Source organism: Equus asinus, chromosome 22 (genome assembly GCF_041296235.1).
Source record: "Equus asinus isolate D_3611 breed Donkey chromosome 22, EquAss-T2T_v2, whole genome shotgun sequence".
NCBI lineage: Eukaryota > Metazoa > Chordata > Mammalia > Perissodactyla > Equidae > Equus > Equus asinus.
This window is the reverse complement of record NC_091811.1, coordinates 48,331,499-48,358,633: the sequence shown is the minus strand read 5'-3', so window position 1 is coordinate 48,358,633 and position 27,135 is coordinate 48,331,499. Positions and strand designations below refer to the sequence as shown.

General features: G+C 34.2%; 1 protein-coding gene across 5 annotated transcripts in view; it reads left to right on the top strand.

The window, feature by feature from the left end:
- Positions 1-27,135, top strand: part of SCAF11 (SR-related CTD associated factor 11) — a 67,560-nt gene that overhangs the window by 22,961 nt on the left and 17,464 nt on the right. For 4 of the 5 annotated variants that reach the window (XM_014860470.3, XM_014860469.3, XM_044755534.2 and 1 more), the window contains 4 exons: positions 2,596-2,753; positions 12,907-12,984; positions 16,247-16,347; positions 18,373-18,434. In XM_014860470.3, the coding sequence (XP_014715956.1) occupies positions 2,596-2,753; positions 12,907-12,984; positions 16,247-16,347; positions 18,373-18,434 (399 nt within the window). Of the gene's footprint in view, positions 1-2,595; positions 2,754-8,660; positions 8,830-12,906; positions 12,985-16,246; positions 16,348-18,372; positions 18,435-27,135 lie in introns of all 5 variants that reach the window. The other variant, XM_070495043.1, reaches the window with a different exon arrangement.

Below are 27,135 nucleotides of genomic sequence, written 5' to 3'. Positions count from 1 at the left end.
GCAAAACTTAGTGTTTCCACACTGTTGATTTGTATACATTTCAAAATACACAAGTTTTTTGTTTTTACTTCTTTTGTTCTTAAATTCTGAAATAAGCTGTCTGAATAAGAAAGGCAAACTTTTTTTTTCCTCCTCCTATTTTGTTTTCAACTAATCAAAGTTTTTGGTTTGTTGAGCTCTTTTCCTTTTCTTCTTAAATTTTGCTCCCTACTTGTTAAGGAATTCAGAATTACGTACTTTTTCTGTTTTTGTTGTTGTTGTCTTATTTCTTAAAAATAGCATTGATATTTTCCTCTGCTTCTAAAGTTAATATTTTAATCTTCACTGTCAACAGAAGAACCTTAGAACACTTTTACTCTGATCATCCTACTCTTGATTTATAGGTTATAGTCACCCATCATTTTAATTGATTCTTTTTTTCCCAAACACCAAACTTAGAAGACATTTTGTACAGACAGTATTTTTAGAAGGTTTCTGTCTTCATTTCTTTTTTTCTTCCTGAAAAAAACTTTAAAAAGTTTCTCTAGTGAGAGTCTATTGGTGATAAACTCTGTTTTTATATTTATTTTTATCCTCTTCAAACTATTCAAAGATAGATACACAATTCTGAATTGATACATTTCCTTTTCTTTTTCTCTTAGCACTTTGAAGATACTGTTTAGCCATTTTCTGGTTTCTTGCTGTCAAGAAATCTCTTTCAGCCTAATTGTCATTCCCTTGTAGAAGATCTGTCTTTTCCCTCTTTTGGCTTTTAAGAGCTTGTTTTCATCTTTGATGTTATACAGTTTGCTACATTGTTTCTAGGTATGGATTATTTTCGTTTCTCCTGTTTAGCATACACTTTGTGTGTCCTTTATCTGTTGGATCATATTTGTTTGTTTGTTTGTTTTGTCGTGTCCTAGCCATTACTGCTTTTACTGTTACCTCTCCTTTATTCTGTTCTTCTGGACTTCAATTAGTATGTTAGACTTTGTTCTGACTTCATTTCCCAACCTCTCTTTCACAGGTTACGTCTCCTTGTCTGTCTCTCTCAGTCTAGGTATTTTCCTCAAATCTCTCTTCCAATTCACAAATAGTCTTTTCTTCTGGGTCTAATCTGCTCTTTAATCATTCTACGTAGTATTTGAAAATTATACTTGAAACCAGTGGTATCTAAATAAATTTATAATAAATATATAAAAATAAAAAATAAGTAAATCTAAATAGATTCTTGTTACTGCTGATTCTTACTCAAGGTAACTTATTTTCTTAGGTTTGGTGATGTTTAATTATGAGCTCATATTTGATAAATTTAATCTGAAATCCTGAGGGTCTAAATTAAGGATGCTTTCTCCCAAAGGATTTGTGTTTGCTTTTTCCTGAACCCATGCTAGGACCACGTTAGCCCTGTTTGAGGGTCTTGGTTTAAAATTGGAATCTCTCAGGATCTGTTTCCCTACGTAGGTTGGTCCTAAGGGTTAGTCTCCAGATCTGAACACTAGTATGGACTATTTGCTTCCAGGACAATCTCAGCTTTTCCATTTTCTTGGTGTATGCTGTTCACATTTCAGCTGACCATTTCTTTGTTTTTGTTTTATTTTATGTTGAATCTTGCAGTTTCTCTTACTTACTTTTAAGCCTGCAATGCATACTTTTGTATGTTGGTTATGTTGCTGATGGGCATTTAAATTAGTACAAACTCCAGTGGGTATAATCTGGCAGTATCTGTTCAGATTACAAATGTACGTACACGTTGATCTAACAATTTCATTTTTAGGAATTTATCCTGTAAATGTACTATTAAAAATGTGAAATGACAAGGTTTTTATTGCAGCATTGTTTGTAATAGCCAAAGATTGAAAACAAGTGAATGTCCATCAATAGGTTGAAACAAAAAAAAATACAGACTAGTGTGTATGGTGTTCTAGCATTTGTGTGAAGAAGGAGTTTTGAAAGAATATGTATTAAGATTTGCTTGTCTTTGCATTAAAAAAAATCTTTGGGGGGCCAGCCCAGTGGCGCAGTGGTTGAGTTCGCATGTTCTGCTTGGGTGGCCAGGGGTTCGCCAGTTTGGATCCCGGCTGTGGACCTACGCACCACTTGTCAAGCCATGCTGTGGCAGGTGTCCCACATATAAAGTAGAGGAAGATGGGCACAGATGTTAGCTCAGGGCCAGTCTTCCTGAGCATAAAGGGGAGGATTGGCAGCGGATGTTAGCTCAGGGCTAATCTTCCTCAAAAAAAAAGGAAAATCTTGGAAGAACACAGAAGAAACTAAACAGTTGTTACTTGTTGTGTTGGGCACAACTGGATGAATGGGGTAGATGTGAGTGGGAGATTTGTCACTATAACTTTTTTTACTTTTAAATTTTTGAAGCATGTGACTATTCTTTTAAAATTAAATTCATGAAGAAATTTTTTCCCTCTCCCATTAAAAAATATAAATTAGTAAATGTTGGGAACATTGTGCTCAAGCAGTATGTTTGTTATAATGTATCTAAGATCTAATTACTTTGTAGTAGGAGGGTATTTTAGAGTCTACTCCATGATACTGCCACAAACATGAGTCATTTGGTCTGGAGAACTTGAAAGCATATATGACTGCTTTGCTTTATAGGTGAAGAAAACAAAGATAATACTGCTACCACTGGTCTGTTGTACAGCGAAGCTGACAGATGTCCGATATGTCTTAATTGCCTATTAGAGAAGGAAGTTGGTTTTCCAGAAAGCTGTAATCATGTCTTCTGCATGACCTGTATTCTTAAATGGGCAGAGGTGAGTCTGAGAATGAGTATTTAATATTATCGTACTTTAATTCCCCAGCATGATTTCATTCCACCTAGTCTAAAGAGTTGATACTGCCTTTCATAAATTATTTCACAGAAATGTGTTTTCCCCTTGCTTTAGACAAATTTCTCTGTATTATTCAAATTCTGTCAGTATATTTCCTTCTAATTTTCTTTTATTCATCTTTCTATTCTTTTATAGTTAAAAAATTTTAGATGCATACCTTTTTAAAAAACAAAAACCTTAACCTTTATAGGAATAACAGATTAAGTATTTTTTCTAGTAGAAATGCAGTAATTCATCTTCAATGTACTTCTCCCCCTTGGGATATCTGTTTACTACTATTAATAACACCTTCTTTCTGCTTTGTGTTTTATATTTTTCAGGTAATTTTTATATAGATTATTTGATTTCTTCTTTATGTCAGCCTTGTGGGATAATCAGAGCAGATGTAATAGTATCGTTTCGTTTTACAGATGAGGAAACTTGGATTTTGTGTTCTGTGACTTGGTCCCAAGGTCTCTTAGCTTAAGAGGCAGAATTGAATTTAGAACAGTATTTTCTAACTCCTGTTTTTAATTTAGTGTGAACTAATTTCAGAGTCTGAGTTAGAGATTATTACTGAGGTTCCTCATACATAGTAAATGGTTAAGAGACGGGACATTTTTGACTTTTAATGTATTATGTTGATTCAATTCGGGCCAAGTAAATCATGGTACTGGTACATTGAATATTCATTATAAAGCCCCATTGTTATGAATTGTGCAGTAAAAATTTGTTGTTTGTCATATTAATCATGCTGTATTTTCTGAGTTAGTAGTTTGTCAATGTGTAAAAATTAGTGAAGGAGATAAATCCCAAAAATATTTTTAATATTAGCTGCATTCAAATTGTTTGTCCATGAGCACATTGGAATTAATTGCTTATTACGTAATTGGGGTTTTCAAAGTTCTTTGTTTTTTTTTGTTTTTTTTTTTGTTTTCTTTTTAAAGATTGGCACCTAGGCTAACAACTGTTGCCAATCTTCCTTTTTTTTTTTTGAAGGATTGGCACCTGAGCTAACAACTGCTGCCAATCTTCCTTTTTTTTTTTTTTTTTTTCTGCTTCATTTCCCAACCCCCCCCAGTACATAGCTGTATGTCCTAGTTGCAGGTCCTTCTAGTTGTGGGATGTGAGACGCTGCCTCAACGTGGCCTGACGAGTGGTGCCATGTCCGCACCCAGGATCCAAACCCTGGGCCGCCGCAGCGGAGCGTGCGAACTTAACCACTCGGCCACGGAGCCAGCCCCCAAAGTTCTTTGTTTTACTTATATTTTCGTTAACAGTGTGGAAAGAAGGAGATAACTGTATACAAACTCTGTGGCTGAGTTCTGGGAAGAGAAAAAAAAAATTTGTAATACCAGTCAAATTCATAATTGTATACTTGGAAACAGTTCTAATTAGCTTAACACCTAGAGTGGTCTTTGGCAAGAAGGGACTAAGGATAGCTGAAAATTTATTTTGAGGAGATAGCTTTTTGAGTTTAACATAATTGTAAATTTCTATGCGTTTGCAGTAGCATTAACTAGTGAAATAAGAATGCATAATTTTTTCTGCCACCCAACTAAAGATTTCGTCTGTGTTGAATTTAGTGCACGTTCATTTGCTTTGTGATTAAATATTTTAAAAGTAGAGGAGATTTTGCTTTCGGTAGAGAAGCAGTATTACTGGTTGGGTAGAAAGTTTCAATTCAGTGCTTTTCATAAGATTGCATTCAGTGACCACATTGTGAGGTTCAACGACATAATTTGAATATGTATTTTTCTCTATGAAAATTGGAATGTATAAAATAGATATCATTCTCCATCCTTCCTTACACTCTCCATGCATCTTTCACACAACCATAAGCTTTAACATGGTGTACGTGTTCCAGGTTTCTCTAGGATATGTATCTACAAGTGAAACTACTAGGTTGTACACTATGCACATATTCATCTCTATTAGACAGTGTTAAATTTATCTATGTTTTTAACTCTTGTTGAATATTTTTAAGTTGAAAATACTTAACATAATCATGTTGCAGTCAACACCTTTCTTGCATGTAATATTTTCCTTCTTTTGTGTTAACTCCTTTGGATAACAAACATTTTGTTGAAGATTGCCTTTAAAACAAAGTACATACTTACCTGCTATACCTACCGTAAATTGTGGTGGGTGGAGCGGGGAGTTGTGGTATTGTTTAAACAAAATAGTTAACCTTGAAAGTGGAGAGTAAGCAGAGAATATTCTGAATTATTTCATTGTTGCTAATGGGGATGGCAGCCATCAGTTAAATAAACCGTTGAGCAGTAACAAGAACACAGTCTACTAATAAATTGTTCATTATAAATAATAAGTGAATACTTGTTAACAAAATCACATAGGCCTTGAACTAAATTTTCAGTTTGAGTCTTTTTATTGGTATGATAAAAATTAGATGTGTTTTGAATTATATATTTCCTTTGAAAAATAGAACCAGATTTCAGATTCACTAGTGTTTTTTTTTTCATGGCCATTAGTTATTAAGGTCTCTCCTCGCATTTTCCTTTCACAGTCCCTTTCTGTTTTTAAAGAGAGACATGCAGTTTACTTTGGATTTCAGAATTAGGAGTAAGTGTCTGTATTCAGTCTCCTAACTGGCCCCAGGCCCCATGCTAAAGTTTTCTTACATATTCTTTCATTCAAATCACTATGGTAATGTTTATTTGATATTCAAGGCAGGAATTTGAACTCTAATTTGTTTCCAAATACCTCAAGGGATAGCTTGAAATTAAAGTAATTTTTAAAAAGTGGTCCATAGTTTAAAATTTTACAGGCCTGGCCCGGTACTGTAGTGGTTAAATTCGGTGTGCTCTGCTTTGGCAGCCTGGGTTCACAGGTTTGGATCCTGGCTGTGGACCTACACCACTAGTCGGCTATACTGTGGCAGCAACCCACATATAAAGTGAAGGAAGATTGGCGCAGATGTTAGCTCAGGGCTAATCTTCCTCAAGCAAAAAACAGAGAGAGATTGGCAACAGATGTTAGCTCAGGGCTAATCTTCCTCAGCAAAAAAAAAAAAAAAAAAAAAAAAATTGCTAATGTTCACTTCTAGTACAAAGGTAGAAATCAAAGTGAGATTTACAGTCGTTGGAAATCTACATAATAAGAAAATAGTACAAAATGTATTCAGGATCATCTTCCTAGTCTTATGTGTGTTTCAGAAATTCACCTGAGCTATCTGAGATTTTTACTCCAGGTTCACTGAAATATGATTCAGAGTAGATGTCAAGAACCAAAAAGGAGGACTCATTTATTTACTTTTGTCTTAATATTTTAGGCATTGAAGAAATTCTGCTTTTTAAGAAACAAGTAAAATTAAGGTATATAGTTGTCTAGTATATTTATTTTGGAGACATTCCTGAAATTTTTCATGCTCTTAAAATATCTATATCCAAAGTCAAAGTTAGTTTCAATCTCTTCAAGCTCTAAAATTTTTGTTCTCTGGTTATTTAAAACAAAAGCCATGTCAGGACTTTAGATTGACTAAGTAATTGAACTTAGTCTCTAGATATTTTATAGAATCCACTTTACTTAGGGCAAAAAGATTCAGGATAATGGAAGCTGTCGTGGCCTTCATGGCCCGTGGTGTAACTGCCTACCCTTGGGGACACTAGAACAAATTGAGACTAAGCATGTCCACTATGACTATGTTTAGTTTCAAGGAACTTATAGATGGTAAGCCTGTTGGTTTATGAAATTATAATGATTATATAGAAATAAGATATTCGACTAAACAAAGACACAGTAATTGATACTTAAGGAAAGTTGAGATTTTTGTTAATTTAAAATAGTATTAGAGCTGAGAATCCAAAACTAAAGAAGGCCTTTGAACTGAGGACATATGTATAGAGCCAAACACTAAAGTTTACCAGCCACTCAAAGTTATTTATTTTACCTATACTGTGAGCAAAAACACAGTCTAAACATATTGAGAGTTTTTAATTTGCACGTAAGTTTAACCTAGATCATCTGAGTTTGCACATTTTAAAGTTGAAGGTAATTTGTAAGGTGAAGGCTAGAGAAGTCTTGACACATGGCTGTAGTTGCAACAGCTGATCGTAATTATGATTCCCTGTAGGTAATAAGATACACCCTCCATACATAACACTAGTTAAAAAGGTAGGATTTATAATTTGGCAGGTTGCCAAGAAGTGGTTAAAATTTTGACCCTTAAAAGGTTAGTTTGAGGACTTGGAAGCATTTTATACTTGAAGCATTTAAGAGTTTTTTACTCTATTTAAAGGGTCAGGCAATATATGTGATTAGGAGTTTCTTCATATCCTCCAGGGTTCTTTTATCTTTGAAGTAATATAAAGTATTTCCCTTATCTTTTAATAATTTTTAAAGATGTGATTAGCTTTCCTAGTATAAGCAAATTATCCTCCCTCCACTTATTTATGCCAGTCCTCCATTTCATATCAAATGCTTATAGCTGCAGTTTGAGAAAGTAAGATTAACGAAATCAAAATTGGGCAGTTGGCAAAGGTATATTTCTCTCATGAGCCTAGAAATACAGAGAGTCTTACTAATGGTGGCATACAGTTCTTAAAGAAGTCAGCAACAGTGTTCAATGCAGACAGGTGAGGAGTGTATTTATGAATTAACAATACATATCAAAAAATCAAAATATGACTAATTGACTTATATCTTGACTACTAATGTGGTTTATATACAGATGTTCCTTGAGTAGAGATTCTGGTGATTAGACTGCTTTTCAATACCATAAGCCAAGCTTTATTGTCTGGCTTTTTTCAATCAGTTTTTCCTAAAATTTTTATTTTTCTTTATTCCTGAACTAAACCAAACCTCTCGGTTATGTACTTCTCTGGAACAGTAATTTAAACATATCTGTGGAGCACTATTATTAGTCCTTATCTTTATAATTTATAAAGCATTGTTAAATACATTATTTCATTTAATTATTACAACATGTGCAATACGTGATTCAGGGCTGTCTGTCTTTATGCTGAAAGTGGGTTCGACAGCTTGCTAGTTCTGACTCCTCCAGAACTTGAGTTTGTGACTAACGGTTCCAAATCCTCTCTTGTTTTCACCCTGTGGATTAATCCTTTGATAAAACCTTTGGTACAGCAAAGAATATTTTTACATTATGAAGACTCATTACCTAAAGTATGTATGTAATAGATTTTCACTTAATGTTCTATTTTTACCAGTTGAGCAAATTAATGTGTTTCTGTATAGCCCAGTTTTAAATGTCAGGATTTGTAAAATGACTTATGCAGGTAGTTTATGGAAATTTTTTTATATATATTAGAAAAAGAAAGTCTTAAATGTCACAAGAAATTAAGATTAAAGGTACTTCTACTCATCTATTGTGATGTATCTTTGAGAACATGAAGTGTTCTTTTTGAGTACTTAGATCAGATACTTCCTTGGTGTTAATTTTGTCTCTGATAGCCATGTGTCCTTTAGGAATATATTCCTAAAAGCTGTTATAAAGAACCACAGTTTCACTAACATGGATTGACAAGGACTGTCTTGAAAGAACTGGTTAAATTTGATAGGGAACATGTAGGCTGACTACAGGTGAGCACTTTCTTTGGAGGTCCAGGCTAGGTATCTTGGAACCATCAATGAGAAAGGATAGGTCCTGGTGATTAGCTTTAAAATAAGCATCAACCTCTGTTGGTATGCATTCCTAAATCATCTTTATTTGATTCTGAACTGCAGTTTTATATACAGTGTGCTCTATTTGTTAGTAGGAGAGAGAGATGTTTTAAAGATTCCCCTGAACAGACAGACCTACCTATAAGCATAGTCACTGAGATTTAGTCTTTAAGCACTTACCTTTAACACTTGCTTCTCTCTCTCTAGGAGGGACTATCTGTAGGCAGCCTTTGTGATTGAGGATAGAGCAGCAGCAGGAAGCAAGAAATATTAGAAATCAAGAATCCTGAATTCCCAGATAAGGAAGGTTTCCTGTTCTTACATTTAAATATGGGTTTGTCTGAGCTGGGAATTTGCAACGCGTCAAAATACTAGGGTATGTTTTACTGAAATCATTAGGAAGATTATTTTTTTATATCAAAATTGCCTCTTTATCTCATATAATCTTAGTAGAGAGCATTCACAGTAAAAGGTATGCTCTGTTTTTTAATAGATACGTATTACATTGTAAAGCAGTGATCAAATTCTGTTAATTTTAAAGCTGTATCACAAAGTCACATGATATTGGACTACTTTGATTATGAAACTAATTAAATTAGATAATTAAAAAGTTATTGAAATGAAAGTCATTGATTTAAATAGGGGAGTAATTGAAGGGTATTTTGTTGTATATGAGGAATCAAAATGATCAGTCATCAAGGGGCATTTATTTTTGTTGTGTATGAGGAAAACAGAAAATGTGGGATAATTTTCTTCAAAACTAAAATCACGCTTGTAAGCAGAATAAGTATTTAGTTAAAAAGTTTCTGGGCCATGCCTGGTGTCATAGTGGTTAAGTTCAGCGCGCTTTACTTCACTGGCTTGGGTTGGGTTCCCTGGGCATAGACCTACACTGCTCTGTTAGCAACCACGCTGTGCTGGTGGCCCACATACTAAAAAATAGGGGACGATTGGCATGAATGTTAGCTCAGGGTTAATCTTCCTCAGCAAAAAGAAATTTTTTAATTTTTCTACATTAGTTTTAAGTGTGAATTTTTAAAACCACACAACTTAAAAACTAGTTATTTTAGTGATACAGACTCTGAAAACTAACATCAAAATACCTTTGAGATTTTCTGAATGGCTATCTGCTTGATATAAGGGTGTGGTACCCTTGAGAATGCCTTAAAATTAGGCCAATGCAAACCGTTTTTTAAAATCTATTTGTAAAGCTTTTCTATTCAAGCTATTTGATCACATTGTGTGTGATTTTATGCTTTAGTACCTATTAATGATGGTGTCTTTGAACTTTGTCATGTGTTAAAAGTAAGCCTTACACTTTTCTTACAGTATGCATTAATTAAAAAATTAAAGGTCCACTTAATTTTTAAAAATCTCTTGATTTTTTTCATTAAATTCTTCTTTAGTCGTTCTTAATTTATTGAAGTATGCTGTGAAGACTCAGGATAAGTGAATTTCATTTGTTTCCCATTTGAAATGCTTGCTAAACTGTTTTAAGGTCAGAAATGGATATTATCATTTCTCAGTCACCATAGCAAAGATATTTTGTCTACTGTAGGTAGCTTGTTTTATGATCTGTGCTTTCCTTAATTGGGGAGGATAACTTGGTTTTAAAAACTATTTCTGATGGCTGAGCCTGAGCCAGAGAAAATTCATTAATGTATTTTCTAGTGCTAACTAGATTATCTTTAGGAAATGTAAGTATATACAGATTGTGATAATATGTAGCAATGGTTTTCTGACTACTACTACTTTTTTCCTGTTTTTATAATAGCAGTGGAACCCTTTCTTCAAATGCAACCTTAAACAAATCTATAGCAGTTATGCTTAAGGGAAAAAAAACAAACAAAATCTTACTCAGGACCACATTATTTGAAACAGATCAAAATAGAATGGCTCAGGTTAAAACCCTGTCCATTTGAACATTGTAAAGGAAAGAGTGCCATTTAGCTCATGTCAACAGAGGAAATTTAATAAAGAACAAAATGAGATTGTATAATTTCAGAGTTTTTGAAACATTCACTGCATCTGATAATAGAGTAAATTTCTTGAACACAGTGGCTTTCTTTGGATCTTAGTAAGTGTTACAAATTGAAATAGATGTAATAAAATGAAATACTTTAATTTCCATATATGTCATGAACTTTACAAATTCCAACAAAAAATCATTAAGAACTCATGTCTCTCACTTGTATGTATACATCATATTGTGGGTTATCTTTTTGTTAATGAACCAAGCTTTTTTATTGTTAGTGCAGTGAAGCTAGTTGGTATTTAGAAGACTTCATGTGCCACACACTCTTCTAAGATTAATTCCCATAAAAACTTTAGAGATAAGTTCTGTTATTATCCCCATTTTCACAGATAAGGTAACTGAGACTCAAAATGACTATAACTTGCTCAAGGTTGCACACAAGGAGAAGATAGGAAAGTAGACAGTAAATCTAGAGCCTGTACACATTTATCTTAGTCATTTTTAAAAGACGTTGAAGGAAACAAATTTTGATTTATTATTTTATCTTTTTATGAATATTTATCTAAGTTTTCCTTTAAAATAGAAATAAAAATGTATGTTGAAACTGGTAAAAATAGAAGTACTTCAAAGTTTTACTTTTAAGTATTCTTTTGAATTACAGATGTGTTAATATAACCTCTGGTCTAAGAAATTTCAAACAATAAATGCTAATGTGGTAAACAGCAATCACATAGTTGCTGTGTTGAATTCTTTGAACTAGAATGACTATTTGCAGTACATTATTATAAAGATGCGGACACCTTTGTCCTACTTACAACAAAGCTTCTTAAGGTCAAGTTTTCTGTAGGTAAAGTAATAGCACCCTAAATCCATAGTACTTGGGAATAAGCTGAGCTGGCTTCTACTACTCTGAACCAATTTAATATAGTAAGAGGTCACATTTCCTGATACAGGTATGGTGAAGCATTTTCTCAAGGCCTACTTACTTAACAGGAAAAGAAAAATCACTTTTTAGCAGAGAGTAAAAGTAGCTCATTTTATATTTTAGCTGCTCTCAAAGTGACTCATGAGCTTTGTGAAAATGTGTTATATGATCAAGGGCCGTACACAGTCTGAGCTACCTGTACTTGTATAAGCGTATCTTGATATGTACCAAAGTCCAGAAAGGCAAAAATCACAACATTTTTTCACTAGGGAATATAAGATAATTTATCAAAATTCCGTTACTATCTTGTGGTCTTTTAGACTATTGCTATTAAATTATTAAAATCCTTTTTTTACTTTTATAACTGTAAGTATTAATAATATCACCTTTTGGTATTTTCTTCATTGGCTACAGAATCTTCTTTCCTACCCTAGTAGACAGTATGCTCCATTTTAAATTATTTAAATAGTGTAAATCCATTCACATATAAATATTTAATAGTATTATCAGAGAAAATCTTAATTATAGTTGATGCACATTAATTTTGAAAGTACAAGAAATATATTTATATCAAAATAAAGTTGATTGAGAATCACAGAGTGATTAAAGGACAATTTTCCTTAATCTATAAAGAATGCCTCCAATTCAATTTGAAAAAGACCAGCAATCTAATCTAAAAAGTTATGCAAAGGGCATGAATAGACATTGTAAAGAACAGGAACTTTGAATAGCCCTTAAAAATATGAAAATATGTTCAACCATACTCATATCAAAGGAAATGTAACTTAAAACTATTAGAGCATACCATGCTGTTAAGAATGGAGCAGCTCTGAAATAGTAATATGAATCAATCTAAGGTGTATAAAAGAAAAACAAAATTCAGTTCAGCATGTGAATTAATTGTACATTAGAAAGATACACATAGGTGTGTATATGCATTGGATATCTCCAAAGTGATATATAAGAAACTACTTATGGAGAGGGCATCTAGGTGGCTGAGGAGAAGAGTGAAGGAATCCTTCATTTTCTTCATATCTTTAAAATTTTTTTTATTGCTGGTGTGACTGCCTTTTCAAAATAATTAATTTGGGGGAAAATATGAAGTCATAGTATATTGAAACCTGTAAGGGACCTGTCCAGGCCATTCCTTTTACAGCTGGTTTATAATTGCCCTGGTGCTTTAGATTGCAGCTATTGGTTTCAGCCCGGCTCTCATTTCATTATACCAGTAGTTCTCAACTGGGTGAGCAGGTCTTAATAGGTATTATCTTGATAACAGATCTCATCTCTCTTGTTCATTATAGTATTCCACTCATCTAGCATATAGCAGTTGCTCAATAAATGTTTGAATGAATTAAACAAATTTAAGGTACTTATTACTTTGTGGCATGATACAGGTGGAAAGTATTTCATCTTTATCTTGGAAAGAAGAAAAAGTTATTTTTCTACCGTTTCCTGTTCTGGTGGAAAACTTATAAATGTGTTTGCTATAGTTTAATTTTGATCTATCCAAGAAACATTTGTAAAGTTTTAATTTGTTAATTGTTTTTCAGACACTGGCTTCATGTCCTATTGACCGAAAACCTTTTCAGGCAGTGTTTAAATTCAGTGCATTGGAAGGTTGTGTTAAGGTAAGGCTTAGATTTTATTTTGCAACATGAACTGTGTAAACTTACTGGAGACGATTTTGCTTCAATAGATTTCCAGTTTGAGTATATTTGTGAATTGTTCAGTAACGTTTAATATGTGATTATCATTCCTCCTCAGCCTAACAAGCCCAGTCTTTTCTATAAGAATACAGAAATTCTGAACCTTTTTTTCTTTGCCCCCTACAGAGGACATATCCATGGTGGTCACCTTATGATTTTCCATGAAATGTGTTAGATCTCTGATGCTCTAAAAGAAGTTTCACATTGTCTTAATTACAGGATATTTAAATTTTTAGAATATTTTTAGCATGAGGACTTCTGTATTTCAAAAACATTTGTTAATTGGATAGTACTTTGAATACAGTTTTCCATTGAAAAAAATGTTTGAAATGGAGTATTAGATGCAAAGACCAATGCCCACAAAAACTTAAGTCCAGAATAACTGAAAATTATGTTTTCATGAAAAACATTACAATGTTGAGAAGATTAAGCCAATGAAGTTAAATATAAAATGGTGTCTTTGCTCTTAAATGCTGTACTTGAAGGAGACTGAGTTTAATTGCAGAAGGATAAGGGGGTTTGTGGAGATCTTGAGAGGGACTTCTCACAGGGTCAGGGTTGGCATGGGGAGATGACTTTATTAAGTACAATTTTAATGTAATGCTTAACCCTAATCACTTCCATGAGATGCACATATACACATAACTTCATTGATGCTACTTGTGATTATGAACCATGATTATGATTTGTATTCACATTTATTTTTGGCTTAAAAATAAAAGAAGGAAAAAAGAAGTAGGAACCTATTCCTGAATTAATGAGTAAAAGGCAAAAAGGATAGTCAGTAGTTAATCTGTGAGAAGGAGATTTCTTAAGATATCACTAACAAGTCACAAATGATATATAGCTAAAAATGAGAATAGTCAGTATGTACATACATGATGCCATTGATGGGAAAAACAAACTGTTCCCAGGTAGCACTATAGGTCCACGACAGCTTGGTTGCTGTCTATGTGAGTAGGACAGGGTATGGAAGCAACATACAACTATTTAAGCATAGATGTTCTCAGTGTAGGTATTTATAATTTGTTTTGATATATTTTTACCAGATGAGTCTCCCTGACATAAAGTATAGATGAGGCCACAATTGGAATAAAATCACATGTGTAAAAATGATTTTGCTTGTTATAATTGTAACTGTGGACATTTATGCAAATTAGTATATATCTTGAAGAAAAGCTATAGCATTATATAAATATGTGAAATTATAATCAAAATTAAAGCATGAGTTCTCTGAAAGACAACTGTTCTCTGTTTTTCCAGATCATGTATATATTATGTTGCTAAAATTTCATTAGCATGAACTAGCTTCCAAAGATATTTCCCTGTAAAATGTTGTTCTGTTGCTTGGAATAAAAATTTACATTTTATTTAATAGGGTGGTTTGTATTTTACTTAAATTAAAAGTTGGGTGTTTGGTGTTTCTAATTTTGTCAAACTTAAAAGGTATTTCTTATCATATATGACGTTATCCACATACTCTTAATATCATCCTTTGACCTTTAGTTCTTTTAAATTTTTACTTTTATTGTTCTTTTCTCTTTACAACTAAACTTCAATGAGACATCTATACTTGCTTACTCCCTTTTTTCAATTACCTTTCAACTCCCATTGAACATTTGCCTCTATCATTTTATGTTACTAAAACTGTCCTCACTAAGGTCCAGAGTAATCTTCTGACTGGCCAATCTCATGGTTTGTTTTCTGCATGTAATGCTGTTGACTATCCTTTGTTTCCTTTGGCTAGGACATCCTTCTCTTATGGGTATGTATGTATTTACGTATGTACATATTTATGTACCTATGTAGGTATGTATGTTTGTATGTACTTATCTGACCTTTCCAATCTTCTTTGCCATGTCCTTGCCCCCCTTCCCTTTTCTTAAATCATTGGGGCTCCTCATGGGATCTTCCTTTCAATTCTTTGGTTATACTTTCTCCCTAAGTCTTCTCAACTACTTCAGTAACTTTAATCACTACCTACATTTCTATGTCTTATACAATTCTGTTAGTAGCCCAGATCTCTTTCCTTAGAACCAGACTTGTATTTTCAACCACTTATTGGACATCTCCATCTAGAATACCAAATAAATCTAACCATTAACAAATCCAGAACTCATCTGGGAGTTTTCCACTTTTTCTCTCTTCCTCATCTTTGCCTGTTCCTTCTGGGCAGTGTCTTAAATTTGTTCCTTCTCCATTCCTCTGCTGTTACCTCTTTGTAGGCCCCTATGCTGTCATCTAGTCTGCTTCTGCCAATAGAAGTATAGCAGAAGTCACTCTACAGTTTAAGATTTTTAGTAGCCACATTAAAAGAGTAAAAAGAAACAAATTTTTATATTTTATTTAATCCAATATATCTAGTGTATTATTTCAACATAGAATGTTTTTAAAGAATTATTATTGAGAGATTTCACCTTTTTTTGTCGTTGTTCTAAGTCTTTGAAATCCAGGGTATATTTTAAATTTACAGTACATCTCAATTCAGACAAGCCACATTTCAAGTGCTTAGTAGCCACGTGTGGCTAGTGACTATTGTCTGACAATGTAGATCTGGACTATTGTAGGAACTTTCTTCTTCTGATTTCTTGGCTTTTATAGTCTCTCCTTAACTGATTCATTCTCCACATCATTGCCAAAGTTATCCTAAAAAATAAATTTGATCATCTCATTCACTTTAAAAACTCCATTTACTGTCTGATTCCTGTAGAGGCCCTTTACAATTGGTCCTGATACATCAGCTTCACATCCTACTAATCTTTTCTTTCCCATCTGCAGTGGCTTCTCACTGTTCCTTGTAGCTTTGTTCTTTCTTCCATTTAGAATATTTTTTTCTTAGACAAATTTCTACTCATTCTTTAAGACCAACTTATAAATCATTTACTCACAAAAGTCTTCTCTGATATCCTCAAAAAGAATTAATTTCTCAGTCCTACATGGGAACAAGGTCTCTGCTCATGTCTGTTATGAGCACTTAATCTGTTTATATATATGCCTGTCTCTTACTATTTTGTTTCCCCTGTGGTTTAGCATGCTTGAATGAATAAGCATATGTGTTTCGGCTACACTTTCATTCAGACAATTTTGTTTCTTTAAGTTTTTATCCTTTCAAGGGAGATTTGAATAGGTATCATTTGTGATGCTGGATTGTCACTCTAAATAGGTGATTTTGCTTTTCTCATAGGTTCAAGTAAAAAGACAGGTGAGAGGAACAAAAGACAAGAAAAATGAAAGCTCTTTTAAGAAACAACTCTCCTATCATGAAAATTCTAAAAGCTGTATGAGGTTAGTGGTGAACTTTAGAAGTGGAATACAAATGTGTAGAACCAGGAAATAGCTAGCGAAAAAAAAAAAAAGAGTTCTCTTTTTGTTTTTAAGTTATGTGGGGCTTAAATGTATTTAATCACTTTTAAAGCACACGCTTAATATAAGAAAGGATCAGCTGAAATCTAAGAATATAATTTGAGCTCTATCTTTGACAAATTGTTTTTTTTTTTTTTTAGTTTTTTTCCTATCTATTTTAGATCAGTATTTTTGTAAAATAAAAATGTTACAGCAGTGTAAAATTGCTATGAAATTTTCTGAATGCTTACTCCTTTTTGTACATTTCACAAACCAATAATGGATAAGCCCTGGTGCACAGACCACAATCTTGTGGCACTGCTCTAGTATTTGTGGACAAGAAGTAGAAAGTAACTAATGATAGAGCACAGCATTTGCCTGAGACAATTATTAATTGAAACTACTTAGTATCTTTCTCATTTTGCTTCTTTGTATCATAGCAGGAACTTGCTACCTACTATAACAAATGTTTATGTTGTAAAAAATTTTTTAACATATTTGGATTTGTTTCTTTAACTGCTATTGTTAAAACAAAATTGCCTAGAAATACAGTGCTTAGTACTTGAGTATAATAGGTGTTTAACATATTTTTTTAACTAAATTGAGTTAGTAGTATACTGGAAATTAATTCATTATTAATACTTAAAATAACTTGTTCTAATATATTTAAAATTTAAGCCCATTTTAATCCGAAATATATTTAGAGCTGTCCAAAAGTTGTATTCTTAAGTCAGTATATTGTCAAATTCATAATTAAATCTATGATTCATAAGTACATTTAATCAGAATACTAATTTCTTAGGAGAGTAAATTTATTTAGTTACCAAAGGAGTTGACAGTAGTCCCTGAGATTTATTGAATCATGCCACAAATTTATAACACCCTAGATCTTTAGATCTTGACTATTGGAAAGTTAAAGACTACTTTGAGAATCTGAAGAAAGCTATAGACATCTTCTGCCAGAAAAACATGTCATAAAACATACGTACAGATAAAATTTTGTATATGAGTCTAAGGAATTCATAGAATACCCTCTCCAAAAGCCTGCCTATAGACCCAAGTTAATACCTGCATTAGAACAAATTTTATTTACGTTTCCTTTTAACTGTATGTGAGTCACCTTTGATTCTTGCATTGATGTGTACATAGTAGATTAGCACACTTTTCCCAGGCGTTATGAAGAAATGCCTTTTGCTAGCTTCATTCTTGCTACAGCTTCTATCACTGGCTGTGACAATGTCATGGATATGCTTTTTTGTGCTTTCTCAGAATTCCCTCAGTTCTCTTGGCTCTTGCTGAGAGCGTGGTGATCATCTCCTATAACAGGTCATACGGTGGGTCTGATCCAGCTGAGGTAGTCCACATGCTTAACTGCTTTTTCTCAGGGATTTGTGCTAGGGAGATGGTATAGGGAAATAACAGATGCAAAATAATAATTTGCTTTTGCCCACCAAGTCAGACCCTTGATGATTTCTCCCAAGGTGGAAAATCTGTCAGCTAGTGGATATTTACAGTACATTCTTTGTGGAGTCTTTGGGATGTTTTTAGCATTCCTCCCATTCAGTCTTACTGCATATGCCTAGTCTCTCCAGCACTTAGATGATATCCATTCAGTGTTGCCTCTCCCTTCTAAAGCAGTAAAACTCTGACACCCCTCTCTTTCTCATAGCAAAGTCTTGTATACTTTGATACAAGAGTACTAATACCCAGATGATTATGAGCAGGTGTCTTAACTGACATACTTTCTACCAGTTCCAGGGAAAGGGATTGTGATGGTATGTTGTTTCTTGGTAGTAGACCTCTGTTGTAAGTCAGTGAAGTGGAGAGTGGCAGCTAGTCATGCTTTCTTTGCTAGAATTTAAAACTCACTGCATAATAGATTTCATTTTGGTATGCAATGAATTAAAAATAAATGGGCAAAATGACAGTTTTCTCTTAATTATTTCACCTCTTTATTGATGTTTACAGGAAAAAAGTCCTAAGAGAAGATCTATTAAGTGCAAAACTTTATGACTTGAAGATGATACACAGTAAGTGACTTTTACTTGTGTTTTCTACCTGTTTGTGTTTCTTACTTTAATGCTTGTGCCACAGTTCTTATTTGAGTTGTACATAGAACTCTCCTGAGCTCTGTACATTGTGTTCAGCCATACATAAACTGCTTTCATGGAGTCATTTGTGTTGTTCCTTGCCCTTTTTATTTTTATTCTCAGCTTGGAGGGAGGGAAGAGGAGAGTGAGTGTGTGTGTGTGTTGGGAAAGGAAAAGAAGAGAGTGTTTTCCAATTACTGGGTGGTTAGCAACATACATTGTGGTCTTACTCTACTCATTAGTGCGAGAGTCCTTAGGGGAGAGGGGGTGAGGTACCTTGTGGGCCAGTAACTGTAAGTAGCAAGGGGAGTCTGTGACAGTGAGAAGTTAATTCACAGTTCCCAGAGGAAGTTGTAGTTTGCCCTCTAGCCACACTTCTAATTTGAAACTTTGTCTGGAAATAAAACACCTCTTACATATTTATCTATCTGAGCAGTTAAATATTCCTGTCTTTTGTTCTTGTCTAGTGCATGGTTCTCTAAAACAAGAAAGCTTTGCAGCAGGGCCTGAGAAAAATGGCACTGTAGTGCTGTGTGACTCCTTCTTGGAGCTCAGGCTGTTTATTCTGTTCCAAAGAACGACTTACTATGAGCTGTTTGTAAGCAAGGAGGTGAGCATTTATAGGCTAGGTTACAATAAATTTCTGTTTATAGTTAAAAAGAATTAATTCATTGTTCTTAAAAGTAAATGATAATAACTTCATTTTTTTATACATTAAGAATACTAAGTTTGGTGGTGGTTATTGATTTTTCTGGTTGAAATTAACATCTCTCAGGTTTATAGACCTTCAGATTTGCAGATTAAATGCTCTGCCTTAGATAATTTACTATTAAAGTGGAATTGCACTAAAAACACTTGAATGGTTAAACATTTTTCTTTTATTAAAGAACTTTAGATATCAAAACCTTTTTATTTTTCTATGTCATTGCTGTAGATTAGCATCCTGTTTTATGGATAGCTTTTGCTTGGTAACTCTAGGATCTGATATAAAATTTACTGCTGAGGAAAATTAAATGATGTTACAGATTTTCTTTAGATAATTTGGCCTGCTCTCACTGTGTTGGCCTGCTCTCACTATGTTAATTTTAGTTTTATGACTACTGTAATTTTCTTTAAGTATATATCTCCTGCCTGGACTTATTTTTAGAGAGAGAAGCATAGGCAAATGCTAAACCTATAGTGCTTCAGTGTAGTGAAGGCCATTTATAGGAATCTGTGACTCATTCGGATTTGAAAATTTGTTTCACTATTCAAAGTATGAAATACTAAATAAGTTTTTAGTGGACATCCTAAGCCATTTTATCATTGGAGAGCTCATTTTTAATTATAGTTCTTAAAAAAACCTATTCCTGCCAGAAGGTTAATATTGTCCAAGGCCTGTAACCTAATGCCATGTCTCCTTAAGTTAATATACCTGAAGTCATTTGATTAGGATAGGCAGAAATACTCATTATACTTTATGAGTATACTCTTGTTTATTTGATACAAGAGTACTAATACCCAGATGATTATGAGCAAATGTCTTAACTGAGCAAGTCTGGCTTTATTTGAGGGGTACTAGGTACTTAATTCATTACCCATGTAGTTAGTTTTTCTGTGATGTTGCTTTTTACTTGGGGAGTTTAAAACATCTAACATGGCCATCTTTTCTTCCTGCATTGAAATAGATTATGTACTTGATGAAATAACTTTAGTTAGCTTGTATTTAGGTATCACACATTTAATGAAAATTACTCAGGTTTAAATTCTAAGTTCATACTCAGTACATACTCACTATGAGATATTCATATGAGGAGAGTAAAAGGGAATTGAGATCAACTCATTCATTCAGCCAGCTGTGCCAGACACAGTTCTGAACTCTTAAGGGTATAGTAGTGCACAAAAGAGACAAAGTATTTGCTAAAAGAGTGTGTCTTCTATCGACAGTAAAAAGACAAATGTATAATATGACAGGTGGTGATAAGTGCTTTAAGGAAGAATAAAGCAGGGTAAAGGGATAAAGGGTGATACCATTGTGGAAGTGATATTTTACATAAGGGGTTGGGAAAAGCCTCTTGGATAAGGTTATATTTGTATAGCAATCTAAAAGAAGTAAGGGGATTAAGCCATGGACATATCTCAGGGAAAAGTATTCCAGGCAAGGGAACAGCAAGTGCAGAAGCCCTGAGACAGGAGCATTCTTGGTATGTTCGAGCAATAGTGTGGAGATCAGTATGACTAGAATGATTGAGTTATGATGTAGGTGGAGGAGGGAGAGTAAGACATTGGTGGGGAGGCCTGCGTGAGATGACAAGCATTTTCAGGAATAACATAATCAGACGTATTATTCAACATCGCTCTTGCTGTTAAGGGGAGAATAGATCATAGGGGAGGGGAGGAGTCTCCGAGGAAGACTGAGAGACTACTTAGGTGGCTGTTTTCCAGGCTACAGATTGTCGTGGCCTGGGACAAGAGGATGTTAGTGGAGGTGGTGAGAGTGGTTTAATTCTGTATGTATTGTGTTTCAAAGGTGAAATTAACAGGATTTGCTGATGGATTGAATGTGGAGTACAAGGAAGAGGGAAGTAAAAGTTAACTCTAAGGTCTTGGCCTGAGCATCTGTTAAAATGCAGTTGCCAATTACTGACCTAGGGAAGGTTGGTAGGAGAATGTTTGGGAGGGTATAATCAGGAATTCTCTTTTGGACATATAAGATGCCTGTGCTACAACCAAGTAGAGATGTTCTGAAGAAATATGGATGTTTGCATGCCATACACAAATAAGATGTATTCAACTTCAAATTATTTTAGTGATGATTGCTTCACGTTGATATGTGTATTTGTGCTTGGCTCTAGGTTAAATTGATGATTTCTTCCAGTTGTCATTTCTTTCCCCACTCTTAAGTTCAGGCAAAAATGTTTAAGACCATGTCAGAAATAAGACTGGAAAGGAAGGTTGAGGTCATCATAGAGAGTTTTGTTTGTTTGTTTGTTTTGAGGAAGACTAGCCCTGAGCTAACATCTGCCAATCCTCCTCTTTTTGCTGAGGAAGACTGGCCCTGAGCTACCATCCGTGCCCATCTTCCTCTACTTTATATGTGGGACACCTACCACAGCATGGCTTGACAAGCGGTGCCATGTCCGCACCTGGGATCTGAACTGGTGAACCCCAGGCTGCCGAAGCAGAACGTGTGAACTTAACCGCTTCGCTACCGGGCCGGCCCCATCATCATAGAGAGTTTTGACCAATAAAGCTAAAATTTCTGGATATTATCTTATAGGGAGTAATGTTATGCAAGTAGTAGCTACCATTAAAGCTTTTTTTCAGTGGGATACAATGTGGTGAAACCATTTTTGGAAAACTAACTTCGTAAAGGTATTCCAAAAAGATGGAAAACCAAATAGCTGTCAGAAAATTTCTAATGTTGTCTCTGTTTTCTGAAGTTGTGTTTCTTTTTGTCTTTATAACTCATTTAGCGCACCCCTTATTTGATCAATTCTGAAAATCCATTTTTTTTCACATTCTGACATCTCTGAAATGGGATTCTGTCTATCACTTGCCCTGTATGATCACACTTGGCCAAGCAGCAGTGGTTGTTACTGCCTGCGAATGTATGAACATACAAAGTGTTAATCATTAAATTTGAAGAATGGATAGCAGAAGGTTGGAAGAAAGTCCATAGATAATTGTGGACTAGACGCCTAATTGAGAGTGGGAGAATTGGGGGGAATCAATCAGACGTGTGTGCCATCATTCCCAAAAGAGTCAAAGTTGGCCAGTTCTACATGCTTAATTGCAAAGCCAGTATAAGAGTACAGCGCCAATGATTTAGTTCTTTGATGGATTTCCTGAAGAAATCACCACTGTTCTTGATAGCACAAAGATGATATTATGTGAAAAATGGTCATTGACAAATTAAAGAGTTGAAGAGTAATTAGAAAAAGAAGTTTTATGAATACCTTAATCAATTTACTATACCTATATATTCGTTTTTATTTATGATTTGATTTAAAAACAGGAAAAGAACTATGTCTAGATCTGTATTAGTTTCCTATATTAGTTTCCTATATAGAAACTATGTTAGTTTCCTGTAACAAATTAACCACAAACTTAGTGGCTTAAACAACAGAAACTTGTTTTTTTCACAGTCCGAGGGTTAGAAGTCTGAAGTCAAGGTCTCTGTAGACCCATGCTCCTCTAAGGCTCTAAGGAAGAGTTCTTCCTTGCCTCTCCCTAACTTCTGATGGCTCCTGGCAATCTTTGGCCTTCTTTGGCTTGTAGCTGCAGCCCTGAAATCTCTGCCTCTGTCTTCACATGGCAGCCTTTTTGTCTCCCTCTGTATCATATTCTGTATCTGATAAGGACACTCTCATTGGATTTAGTGCACACCCTAATCCAGTATGATCTCACATCAATCTTATCTTAATTGAGTCTGCCAAGACCCTATTTCTAAATGTCATATTCTGAGGTTCCAGGTGGATATGAATTTTGGGGGGGATACTTTCAACCCATGACAAGGTCAAAAAGAGCTCTTTCAGTCATTATAAAATAAAATTTCTAAATGATAGAAAACATTGTGACCCAACCAAGTGCCCAGATTGTGTTCTCTAAATACCATTTCCCAATAAAAGAACTAGGGCTTATTGAAATAAATGACTGATTCCAGGTTTGAGGTAGTAAATAAATAAGATGTGCCTAGAACGTTTTTTCTAAGAGAAAGCAAGGAAGCTTTCAAAGACTACTAGGATCATAACAAAAAGTCTCAGGAATCAACTTGATTGGGCTCCCTCTGGGCAAAAATGGGACAATTTGAGCATCAAGAAGGCTAATAATAACTACAGTTATTGAAACCTGTCAGATGTTTAAGTCCATGAGTTCATGATGCTACTTTATAAGTAGACAAATAGATAACCAAACTATTTAGTCTATTTTGGAGGATGCCAGAAAGTTAACTCGTTTTGAAAACGGATATATAAAAGGAAAGATCCAAGCATCTATCTTGCCTTTCCAAACTATACATCAGGATAATTGAACAGGTAATAAAGGAAAGGTAATTTTTTTAGAAGTATTTCAACAAATAATTGAAGATGAAATTATAATGGATTTGAGCAGTGATCAGCAGTGGCTGTTAGCATCACAAAAGGAGAGACAGACTTTAAACACCTCCTTATGGAAGTAAATAACAACAAATATGCAGTAATATGACCAACAAAAAACAAAACCCTGCATCTGATTAAGAAATCTAACTACTAATTTACAAGATAAACGGAGGCAGAGATGCATGTTAAGTGACCACAGGGAGATACAAGCAGCAAGATTTAGACCAAAGATAAATGACCTGATTTTTTCAGTCAAAACATTCCAAGGAGTTTAAAAGGGTTGAAGGGGAACCTGTAGATTAAAGGAGACAAAGAAACATTCAGCCAGTCACAATGTAGGGATCTTATTTGGATCCATATTCTAACATGTCACAAAAAGAAAGTAAAAAAATATATAACTACATGGACAATTAGGGAAAATCGAACATTGGCTATTTGATATTAAGGAATTATTGGGGATTTTTTGTTTTTTTAACTTGTGATATTAAGGAATTTTTTTCCCCAAAAGAGCACTTATCTGTTAGAATTATACACTGAAGTATTTATGCATTAAATGATTTGATGTCCAGAATTTGTTTCAAAATGATCTTGAGAAGGTAGTAGATAAATTAACATTGGACGTGAATTAACATTTTAGAGGTTGGGTGGGTATAGAGGATTTCATTATGCTAGTCTCTCTACTTTTGTATTTGTTTGAAATTTTCTATAATTAAAAAAAAGTACCATGAGAATTTAATGGGCCATTTTCCCCCTATAGTGGTAGATAAAATAATTCAAGGTCTCACAGTTAACTTCAGTGAAATAAGTATATTGTCCTGCTTTGTGTTTTTTCTAATAAGATTTTAAGTTTCTTTGTGGGTAGTGATTGTGTTTTCTATATGGCATTTTCCAGGGTATCATACAAAGTGGTAATGATTATTAAGTATTTATTTGATTGCCCTTGGCTAGAACTACCTGATGATAAAAAGTAATTGATTTATAGATGTAACAAACAGGAAACTGAGACCCAGAAAGCTTAAGTATGAGAATGATACCATCAATTTCAGGAGAGAAGTTTCCTCTAGTGAAGGAAGAAGACAGAGATTAATGTAAAGTAGAACTGGCTAAATGTTTGCATTAGTTAAATCTGCTGTAGGTGTCATTTTTTTGTACTTCATTAGTATTCAAAATCACTCATAGTTATAAACTTTAACACAGTTTTAAAAGGCTAAATATCTTGGCCAACATCACACAGCTAACAGTTGGAGCAGCCAGAATTTGATCCAGTCTTCTGACTCCATATCCAGTGCCTCTTCCCACTACAGAAAATACTAAAGTATGATATTGTTAATGTTACTCACTTTAAGCCTCTCACTGTATGGTTGTCTGCAACCTGTATAGCTTACATTACTGCCTTATTCTGATGGCTCTTGTTTGGATGTACTTTTGAGCTAAAACATAATTGTTAATGTAAAATTAACTATCATTTTGATAGCATAGTGTCTGTTCCCTTCTTAATCGACAAATTAACCTTGATTAATTTGCCTTACCTTTCAGAAATGTGATAGATATCAGTCTGTTTTTTCAGGCTACAGTTGATAAACCATACCTATAGGAATAGGACCTTTAAGAGTTTTAACTTTCAATTTTCACATTCCTTATGAAATTTCTTAGATATTATTTATTAACAAACTGCCTCATTAGAAGACTAAGAGAACCTATAAATGTTACATGTAATTCTCTCAAAGTCATTACTGAACCTATCATGTGAGAGGGAAACAACCTTGGACCCTTAAATGTAGGCATTTGATGACTGAGCGAAGAACTAAGAGACAAAGATGAAGGTAGAGTTAGTAGGAAGTTGCACAAATTAAGTACGTCTTTATTTATTTACCCAGTAACACTGAATAGAAACCATGATGTCAGTAAGGATAATTTAAATTTCTTTCTCTAAAAGAACTTTTTGAGAAGATATTGTCTGTGTCTTTACCTAGGATTGTTTGGCTGGATTTTAGAAGCAATTCAGTTTATCTTCTTTAATTTCTTAGAGTTTTTTGAAGCAGAAAGGGGCTGTTCTTTGATAAACCTGTAGTTATTTATCTTTGTGTTATACACTTCTCAAACTAATGAATAGAGCATATGAAATTGTGAAATTCTTTTATCTGGATTAGAAATTATTAGTATAATATTAGTTAAAACTCCAGCAAACCTAATAGACAATTTTGTTGGAAATTGGACCACTTGGGTTTTGTATTGGTTTTTCCATTAAATCGTCTGTGACTCTAGTAAAATTATAAAAACTGTTTAATTTTATGTTTCTGCATTTAATGAAGATGGTGTTGCCTGACTAAAAGTATTATGAAAAGTTAGACAGACTACCTTTTGGCAAAGTTGTTAAGGAAATGTCGCTTTTTATTCTTCAGTCATGCTAGACAACTGAGTTGTCATACTGCCCTTTTTGTGTGTGTGTGTGCTGAGAAAGATTTTCCCTGAGCTAATGTCTGTTGCCAATCTTCCTCTCTTTGCTTGAGAAAGATTCACCCTAAGCTAACATCCATGCCAATCATCCTCTATTTTGTATGTGGGTCACCACCACAGCATGGCTGCCAAGGAATGATATAGGTCCATGCCCAGGAACCAAACCCGGGCCACCGAAGCAGAGTGTGCTGAACTTAACCACTAGGCCATGGGGCCGGCCCCATACTACTTTTTTTTATTTTAACCTCCTTATGTGCTTTGTTCTTGGAATAAACATTAATCTTTTGTTTGTGCTAATAGTTTATAATTGATGTAGTCTATAAAAAGTATCTGTTTTTCAGGCATTTCTTGATGGAGTACTTCTTTAAGTACTTGCTGAATCTATTTAATTATGGCTTTATTAACTTTGGAATCAATTAATTGAACTTTAATTGGGTGCCTGCCAAGTACTGGACCCTAAGCTCACTACCTTTTTTTTACTGTTTTGTATTGTGGAAAAAGATGTTTCCATGAAATATGTTTTGGCATACACTGAATTCAAACAAATAACACAAGCTTCTAGTTAAGCATAGCAGATTGAGTACCTGTTTAATTCTTTAATCCGTCCCAAAACTCTACTAAAATAACAATAAAAGAATGTAAAGAAAAATTTAAAGCCACAGAGAGAAGAGACCTGGAGAGAAGGGACAGCAGATAAGAGATGTCCACGGGGCCCGCCCGGTGGCATAGCGGTTAAGTGCACACATTCCATTTCGGCAGGCCTGGATTCGCCGGTTCAAATCCCAGGTGCGGACATGGCACTGCTCAGCAAGCCTTGCTGTGGTAAGCGTCCTACATATAAAGTAGAGGAAGATGGGCATGGATGTTAGCTTAGGGCCAGTCTTTCTCAACAAAAAGAGGAGAATTGGCAAAAGATGTTATTAGCTCAGGGCCAATCTTCCTCAAACAAAAAGAGATGTCCACAAAATAGTAGCTTGAAAGTGATTGTACAAGGTGAATAGTAAACTGTTTTAGCAGAAAGCTGGAACGTAAACCTTTCATGGGAAGAGGGGAGTTGAGAATCAAATCAGTGCTAAGTGAAACATCAAGCAGAGAAAGACAAATAC